Raw genomic sequence first — 9,587 nt, forward strand, 5'->3', positions numbered from 1 at the left:
ACCTTTCAAGTCAAATTGTGGCCTGTAGCACTGTGCCAGACAACAGCCGGCTAACCCATGGATCACAGCGCAACAGAGTGAGTTGTGTTTCATTTAGTGGAAGCTGAACGGTCCAGGGTAGGCTGACCTTGGCTACCTGCTGTTACGCTCCAAACCGCCCCGTGGTGAAATTGACTCTCCAGTCCCAAGGGTAAAATTCACAGTTTGGATCTGACTGAGTTGCACAACAAGCAAGTTGGACTTTGACATAACAGCTGTCAGTACAACAAGCTTATCTACCCGGACCTAGACAACACAGCCGATAGCAATGCCGAATCACTTTGTTTACATTCTGCACTCTTAAAGACCGACTGACTCTTGTATGTGAAGCGTTGGTGTCCACATTTGTTCCAGATCTTGCATCCTGCTGAGGGTAGATTGGAAGGCAAGATCCGAATAAAACCCAAAGGCAGGAGCGATAAGGTGAAGTTGAGCCCAACCTTGGTACCACAACACACAAGCTGTGGTACATGTAACAGTGACATGACACTCGGACCATGAAAACAGCCCATCCATCATTTGGGCAGACTATTACTCATGTGAACCTCTTATTACTGAATGAAAGACGTGTTTTGGTGAAACAAGAACAAAACATGCGCATGTGCGCGTAGATTTGACTTAGTGATAGTGAACCTTTACCCAGACCTTTTTTTCCTGGCTGCTTCCCAGGGTTCAAGCTTTGTGGGCCATTGTGGGCGTAGATTTGCCTGCTGATAACGCCAGGAGTCGTATGTGCGCTGACCGTGTCTTCCTGCTCCTGCGTGTACTGTATGTACAGCTTTTCCTCCCCCTCTTGTTTGTGTAAGTGTGATGATACATACTGTACTTGCTGATAGTTTAATGACTACGCACACCGCAGACACAGGCGTAAATTCCTGTAATTCCATTTTATGAAAGAGGTGAACTAGTGATTAATAGGTCTGTACTGCTGATTCTGACTTCACTTACCCATGAGAGCTTGTGTAACGGGTAGATAAAGTACACATCTGTTGCCTTGTCTTGTTCTTCATTTAATATTTTGCACTTAGTGTGTCTTATGTTTCTTGTGCCGCCGGGCAACAACGTACAGTAAAAGGTGGATTGTTTAGTTATTTTGGCGTAATTGTTGAATAGTGTCTGTCTGACAGTTAGAGCTGCAGGCTACCATTGTTACCAGTGTGAAACCTGTGGCCTGCATTATACTTACATCTGTCCTGTAATTATGTTCCTCCTTCCCCTCTTTGCACCGTGACAGCTGACGACAGGAGTGGAAAAGGCGGCGGAGGAAACCTCCAGCTGGAAAATAAAGACTGATGGCAGTGACAGGAAGACGATCCCAGGCTCAAAACCGCAGCTGTGTCTGCTGTACCTGTGTAGACACGAAACATCTGTCTCTCGCCACAGCACGAATCAGTCATTCAGTCGAAATCTGAAACTGAAAACTGTTTCAACTTGCTTCTAATCTGCTTTTCCTAAAACCTGTTAAAATGCACTCGCGTTGTGCCCTCGTCCTCCTTTCGCGGCTCTTCCCTCCAGTATTTCTGGTGATCTTCTCGCCAATCTGCGGCTCAGCCCGACACAAGGCCCCTGTTTATTTAGCAATAGAGCCCAGTCAAGCGTGGCCTTAACCAAACATGACAGTGATAGACACACTGACTTACCTTACTGTTTACACCAGTGCACAAACCCCTAATTTTCCAAAACTGCCCCCCCTCCTCCCCCAAATTCCCGTCATGTTACTCACAGTTGCAGGTGAGACCGTCACGGCTTCTGATTTACAGGAAGCGACAGCCTATAAACAGGATAACCCAATGGGTAGTTTAATTAGAAACTCTTGCATAGTTTCTCATGGGATCGCATGCCACATGCATGCCAGTGCTTGTGCATATTCTTGCTTGTAGGTTACAACAAATAGCGGCATGTGTGAGTCTGTTGCATTGTATGTGTGAACCTTCTGTGTGTATATTTATGTGTGAGGCTTCGGAAACAACAGAGGGCATAGTATGAGAGTCCCGATTGTTTCTGAGGGATTACTCTTCACAATGCAGGGCTTTATCAGAAGGCCCGGAGTGCTGTAACAAGACACGCTCGCCCTGGGTTCGCTCAGGCCCACGCCAGGAGCAAAGCAGAGGGAAATGTAATGAAGAGCACGGAGAAGAATCGCAGCGTAAAGAGAGTAAAGGGAGCAGATGACGGGGGAGGAAAAGTGCAGTCGGAGGTAAAGTGGGACGAAAAACAGGGAGAGTGAACTGCACGGAGGCAGAAGTTGAACAAGTTTAACTGGAGGACATGCCTCCGAAGGAACGGCTTGTTTTCTGACAGAGATCCCTCTCAGGAGATCGCGCTGGAAAACAGATTAATGAAGCTCGTCCAAGGCGCTCTGCGGCGTTGCGCAACGCGAGCCCGAGCGGCCTGTGAACACAAACGGCTGTGCGTCGCGCCTAATGGGGCTGTTTGGACGTCGGAGCCTAATGTGAATTATGCAACGCCGCCGTATTTGGCGGATATGTGCGGTAAAGCCCCCCAGAATGTTCTGCGGGCAATTATCTTTTACACCGCGCGCGCTGGGCTCCCGTGAGGAGAGGTGCGCTTGCGCTGGGGCTCTTTTATTTGTTTTCTTTTATAAGACTTTCTCAGCTGGGTTGAGTTTCAGTGCCAGTCTAATCAGGATCTGGAAAAAGGCCGCTGTGGTTTTGGATGTAGTATCTGACTGCCTATAGAAGCAGCTCTAATGTTGCGTGTATGCGTTGATGGGTTGGGGTGTGTTATTCAGTATATTCTGTACATGTCGTACATATTGTTCTCATAAAACATTAAATCCACTCCTACTAGCGTGACAGATATTCTTTCAGACTTGCTAATTTACAAGCTCTTTGTGTCGGGTGTGTGTTGGTGCCAGCGTAGAAACCGCGTGATTGAATGTTTACGCACAACAGAACACACTGACACCAGCTCTGCACTGCGGCGGCGCTGGGTGAAGACCCTTGTGTGTGCGATCACGGCGTACATATTTCTGTGCGCGCCAGTTAATATGTCAGCGCGTGCTTTTGTTGGTGCGCTTCCTGCGCTGCATGCGCACATGCCCCTCCGCAGCATCCAGCCCGTTGCCAGTGGGAGTTTCACGCCTCGTGCGGAGCCAACTGGACGGACAAAAGTGTCTATAACGGTCCTGGCACCGCTTGGATTCTGTAAACTCGCGGCCTTGTACTGAGACTAAAAGATTTTGCGTGTTTCCATTTCACTTGAAAGCACCTTAAGGGACTTTAGGAGTTTTCTAGCTATGGTTCAGTCACTTTTCAGGTTTGGGTTCAGAGAAAACGAACATGGATGGAATAAGAAGTTACTCTATTCAAACGCTTTGACTGTGATTGTTTTCCTAAAGGCGTCTGTACATCAACATTCTATCGGGTGTGTTTCAAGCCGTTGAACAGCTTGTGTGGACTCGAGCCAGGCAGGCTACAGAGTACACGGCTCTATTGTTTTGGAGCTACTCAGGATTCTCAGGATGTTGCTTTGCCTCAGCTCCCACTGGTCCCACACCCTGGATTGTGCACCTATTTCTAAATATACCATTTACAATAGTTGAAGTAACGGTGCAATTAATGAGGGTTGAGTTACTCCCGTCCTCCTTTTGTTCGGAGAAGAATCATCGAAATGCCGGAGCTGAGGCTCTCAGACAGAGTGCGAACCCTCCGTGTGAACGAGGGCCGTGCGATAGGAAGTAAGGTGTTTATCGCTCATCACTGCTCTCATGTTGCTGAGACAGGAAGGAGGCCTCTTAGGATCATTATTTACCCTATATATAGAAAATGCATCTGATTATTGGCCAAGTCTGCCTCCACACAGATTTCCCCGAGGAAAGTTGAGCCAAGTCCATTCAGCCTGTTGTGATGGTGTCCTCATTCATTAAAAGTCATGACATAATCAAGCAGGACTGCTTGGGCACAGCCAAGTGGCTCATAAGTAAATCAGCTTCAATGTCACTTTATCCACCCCACATCTGCGCTGATGTGCTCATTCTGTTTAAGGTGGAGGCTTGTTGCCGTGCGGGAGAGGCAGCGATGGGCAGAGGGACGGAGGTGGGGAAGTCGATGCCGCTGACGGGATAACGAGGGCCCCATATTGAGTTACACAGACTATAGTCTGTCTTTTCTCTGTGGAGCAGAGAAGATGCAGTGTAAATGAAGCGTGCTGCATTCTGCCGCTTTATCTGCGCGCTGTGTGTGTGGATGCGAGTGTATGGAGGGGAGGCGACAGAGGCCTCTTTCAGCATCGAGCCCCTGTTCTCCACCAGCCTGTGTCCGTGACCTGTCTGTTATTACAGCCAGATACGCACACGGGTGAATGGATGCATCCGCTGATGCGCTGCAGGATCTTCTTATCTCATCTATCATATATCGTTTTTCTATTTTATTGCACAACTCAGCATTATTTAGTTTTGTTGTGACATCACATTTGAAATAAGATTAAGTGGCAACTTTGAACTCAGTGTTTTTGTCTCGTAACACAATGGCCTCCCCTTGTGTTTTCTGGGCCAAACTACACAGAGCCCAGCCAGGAAACCAAGAATCTCTCTCGTCATACAGTAACTTCCTGTTTTACATCATTTAACTCAAGACTCTCTCAAGGACGCGTAGTTGAACCATTTCTTCGTTAAAATGACCTTACTTAAATGTGTTATTTTCGCCACGGTTATGCAATTCCGTGTCTGCCAACAATCAGGTAGGAGAGAGAGTGTTTTAATGTGTACTGTAATACAGTATACAGTGTACTGTACATACTTACTGTGTTTTCTTAACAGAATGCAACCGTTTGAGCATTTCATGCAAAAGAATTCGAACAGAACATCCCGCTGGCTTCACATTCCTTTACAATTGTTCTACTGGAAATGAGGTTGTCGCTTATTATAACCAGGCATGTTACCTTCTTTTAAAACTTTCATTGGTCCCTGGTTAAAGATGAAAGTGAAAGTTGAGCTGTTCCTACGCAGTAATAATTTGTCCTTGTATGGATTGTAACAGACTGTGATTGCACATGCTGAATACAATGGAGAGGACTACAACCTGTCACCTGTAGTGATAAGCATGAACACGGCTTCACTTTTTACGACTGAGTGCAGAAACCTGAAAGTACAATGTATTCATTCCAATGTGAGTTCTTTTATTGTTTCCACATTGGATTTAAATACACAAACATGTACATTTTTAAATCTTCTTCTCTACACTTATATGATACGGACTTAACTTCCCCTTTCTAGGGTCAGTTTGTTGAAGAGACCTGTGAGGAGTTTGAAGTTTCTGGTAGGAAAGCGGCGTGACCCATTTTACACGTCAGTCACAAACTGTACAGTCAGTAACAGCAATATGACAACATCTGGTCTTTTTACAGACTGGAGCCCTGTTGTCCATGAAGGGTCCACACCATGGAACCTCATCAGTAAGTGGATGCTTATTTTACACTATAATGACATTATACTGACTATATCAATGTAAAATAACTACAGTATAATGAACATGTTGGAATCTCCTCTGTTGTACAGTTGGTCTATCAGCATTATTAATTATAATGCTGATCATTGGGATACTTCTTTGTTGCTATTGGAGAAAGTAAGTGAGCACTAGTCTGTTAATAACAGAAGTCAGGTGTTATTTTTCCACTCATTTGTACGTTTTCACACACTTAAAACTATTTGTCATAATGTCCAGGTTTGTAGGATTGTTGCAGTCCTGCTGTTGTCACAGAGTCGAAGGCTGCTGGCTCAGGTAACTGCTCTAGTGGAAAATGATTATGTTCAATAGTCATTATCAATAATCGATTGATAATAATTGTTCCTAAATCATTGAAGGCTAAACATTACGTCATTTTAGGGTATTTCCAGTAGTGCTGAATGTGAGTTTGTGTTTTAGTTGCCCTTCAAGATGCCACAAAGATGACGGAAGTCAGGTTTCGACAACTGGTGATGTCGCAACTCCGCCCGATGATGTGATGAGGTGAGAGCTGCCCCAGAACAACAATACAATGCAAATGAGTTCTGAAGTCAGACTAAAGTCCTTCTCTTTCTTCATCGTAGCCTGACAGAAGTAGTCACTTCTGAGCCACATGGAAATGGTGAAAATCAGCAGGATAACATAACTGGAACTGTACAAGCTAATGGGTTAGTGTGAGTGAAAGCCATGTGATGAAATAACATCCGGTTAAAGTTACATGGCTGAGTCCTTAATAGCTTGATCCGTTGGTTCTGGGTGGGCTGACAGTGTGATTTTCATTCTTTTTGGATATTACTTACTGATATTTGACAACTGTGACCGCGTCTGTTTCAGGAAACTGAAGGACGACCCCGGAGGAGCATCTGCTGTGGGGTAAGAGACCTGCACTTAGTTTTTCATAGTCAAATTTTTGCAGGAAAGGTTTCTTTAAAACGTTGCTTTACTGTAGGATCGGGTGAGGATTTGTTCAATATATTATCCACAAGGTTAATCAATTGTAATTAGCAGCTTAAATATATATTTATGATAATTACAGTGAAGTACTTTATAGCAACATAGAGCTTGTGATTTGTGCTATGAGTGTTTTCTCTGACTGGACTTCTCTCTAGGACCTTGAACCAGAACAATGGATGTACTCATGGTGATCGTGGTCCTGAAGGACAACAACTGCTGGATCAGCGGTGAGTTTCTTTCTCTCCGTCACAACTTGTTACCTGTTAAACTTCATGAGACGCTTTGCCCGCCTCATCCAGAGTCTGACGGGCCGGTCAGAACTTCAGGACCCGTCTGACAACTGAACCAAGCTTTGCCATTGGTTGGTTCATGGATGTGTTTCTTGCTTCCTCTAGAGCTGCTGTCCACAGTTCTGAAATGACAGCTGAAGCCGTAGCTTTGGTGAACAAGCACGACTTTGACCCAGACCGGGTCGACACGTGCTCCACTGCTCTACTGCACGAGTAAGTACAGTGGGAAACGTTTACGTGCATTTTAGCATGTGTTTTTTGCAAGATAAACTCATTGATTTTGTTGTTTTGTGTGTTTTATGCTTGTTTCATTTGCAGGACAAGGACGTGGAGTCAAACCTAAGATAAAGAATGACAGGAAATATAACCATAATAATAATAATAATAATAATAATAATAATAATAATAATAATAATAATAATAATAATAATAATAATAATAATAATAATAATAATAATATAAAGTTATTATAATATAATAACACATATAATATACAGTTACCTTTGACATTAGAGTCTGTATAAACTAATCTCACACTTAGCATGGGTGCATTTATTGACTGCTTTGGATCATGTCCAGCTCCGGTAAATTCACTGTCCCAGTAATTTTTGATGAGCATGGTATCTTTTACCACAAGGTTAGAAATATATCTTGTGTCTTTTACAAGCTAATAAGCTAAATTTGATATGATTATGGAAGATTTATATTTATTTGTTTACTCAGCATTATCTTTAAAGGAAACGCTCAGGGGTGAGTAACTGATCCCAGTGCCCGTTTATGAGGCATATCAGATAAGAAATTAATTTGAGTCGTTACAATTAAATGATTAGTTTTCCCAAATCATTAACATGGAAGAGATGAGATTCATGTATTTGCCAAAGAGAGATTTGTTGCTTTGAATATTATATGCTTGGCTTGACCAAAGAATGGGTGGACCATAATAATGTCAATAAATGTACCCAGGTCTAAACTGTGAGAATATATAGAATATATATACGTTAGATAATCAACTGTTGTAAGCTTTTCTTTTTAAGTGGGCTTTGCTTTATGTTGTTGTTATGTGATGGTGGTGGTGTAGTGGTTTTATAATGGTTTATGCTATCAGTCATAAGCGTAAACATGCATTAATCAAAAAGCTCATTTTAAACACTCATATTCTGTAATAGCCAAACTACTTGCATTATTTTGCTGTGTTGCATTTTGAAATTTATTTAGATTTTATTTCATTATTCCCTCAGTTTTTTTTGTTTGTTTTTCATATTGTAATAATGACTTGTAAACAAACTCATTTAATGTTTCTCATGTTAGAAACAAATAAACGTAGAGATAATAGCACCAAGAGAAAGAGCTTTTCGCCACAAGGGGGCAGTAGGTGGTTATGAGCAGCACAGATACTGTAATAGCAGAAAAGGCACCTCTCATTACATTTACATTTTATAAAAATAAAGCTAATTCAAAGCATTTGTTACAGATTGGGTCAAAATGCCCAAGTGCACCATCACCTACACTACATGTGGCCTAAGTTTACAATAAGTCACTGTTTCAGCAAATCAAGGCCTCGTTATAGCGCTGCTGAAGGAACTCATGGTGCAACGAGTGTGTGGTTGGTCAAACACTTGTGTGGTACACTGCTCTGATTAATGACCGGGACACGTGCTATGTGCTGTAAATGCACAATACCTCACCTACTGTATGGGCCGCGTGGGCCGATGTGTGCTAGTTCTTACAGTAGTTTGTATTTTAATACACCTCTTTTCTCTTGAGAGCTCTGGCGAGTTGCTTTGAGTCTTGGTTTGTCAATGTCTGATTCTATTTTAAGCTTCTCCACAGTGTGCGCTGACCTTGAAAGAGCCCCCCCCCCTGTTTTTGTACCTCCCAGATGGACCCAGTGCCAGGAAGTGAGTGTGTCGGGGCTTGAAGGCTCTGTTGCTCGTGTTCGGTACGTCAGTCCGTGAAAGTATTACTGTAGCGCCAGTAAAAGCGAGTGACTGCTCGATCGAGGCCTCAGAACCTCCTCTCCCGGGGAGTCTCACTGAAGGGACGCGAGCCGTGCGGATGGGTGAATGGGCGGGAGGGTGGGACGTCACACATGTTCAGTGTGACACGGGGAGCACCGCTGCGGCACATGGGTGTGATGAGTGGCAGGAAGGCTGCAATTACAGAAGAACAGTCGATGCTTTGATGCACGTAATAATTAGAAATTGGCTAATTAGTTACCAATCACGCTCCACCGGATTATGAGCTGTCAGTGAAACACAACTCAGCGGGAGCCGAAACGCTGATCCCACCCCACCAGTGGCGAGAGAAGCGGCGTACGGGTGAGGCGGGCCCTCGCGCGCCGCCGTCTTATCCCCGCCTGACCTCCGGCGGATCACGCTGCTCGCGCGGACGCTGAGGGCGCTGCTGCGGCTCGCGTCGACAGACAGCGGCGATCAAACGGAGCCGCCTTCAGAAATCAGTAAGCTGCGCTCACACTGCAGTTACTGTATTAAAAGATTACATCGGGGATCACGCGGCACTGTATGATTAATTAACCTTGACTGATGCTTTGTGAAGTTGGCTCCAGCTGAGCGGGAGTTTGCCCACGGGTGTACATGTACATGCGCATACTGTACACACAGGACGGCTGACAGCACCACTGCAGCCCGTCTCAGCAACACTGACTCAGGGCTACTGTAGTGAAACAAAGCCTTGCTTCCTCCAGATTAGGATGCGCCCAGTCCTCTCATCCTTGCGGGTGTGTATAGCTCTGGCTAATCCTTGTCCAAACACTGAGAGTGTTGGGACTCTGGGTGTTGTGTCCTAAATTGACAGCTTGCCCCCCCCTCGCATCTCTTTG

The 9,587-nt window shown here is 44.5% G+C and overlaps 1 protein-coding gene across 2 annotated transcripts; it reads left to right on the forward strand.

Moving 5' to 3' along the window:
• The first annotated feature begins 1,718 nt into the window (after positions 1 to 1,718).
• Positions 1,719 to 8,083, forward strand: LOC114861098 (uncharacterized). 2 transcript variants are annotated; one of them, XM_029160113.3, is made up of 13 exons: positions 2,243 to 4,740; positions 4,820 to 4,932; positions 5,040 to 5,168; positions 5,276 to 5,318; positions 5,407 to 5,454; positions 5,558 to 5,624; positions 5,724 to 5,780; positions 5,925 to 6,008; positions 6,089 to 6,172; positions 6,339 to 6,377; positions 6,614 to 6,685; positions 6,854 to 6,961; positions 7,067 to 8,083. In XM_029160113.3, exons 1-13 carry the CDS (start codon positions 4,677 to 4,679, stop codon positions 7,089 to 7,091), a joined length of 933 nt encoding a protein of 310 aa, XP_029015946.1. In that variant the 5' UTR covers positions 2,243 to 4,676; the 3' UTR covers positions 7,092 to 8,083. The 2 variants fall into 2 exon arrangements, with proteins under 2 accessions (XP_029015947.1, XP_029015946.1); XM_029160114.3 differs by lacking the exons at positions 2,243 to 4,740; positions 4,820 to 4,932; positions 5,040 to 5,168 and adding an exon at positions 1,719 to 2,236.
• The last annotated feature ends 1,504 nt before the right edge of the window (positions 8,084 to 9,587 follow it).

The sequence above is a fragment of the Betta splendens genome, chromosome 8 (assembly GCF_900634795.4).
Source record: "Betta splendens chromosome 8, fBetSpl5.4, whole genome shotgun sequence".
NCBI lineage: Eukaryota > Metazoa > Chordata > Actinopteri > Anabantiformes > Osphronemidae > Betta > Betta splendens.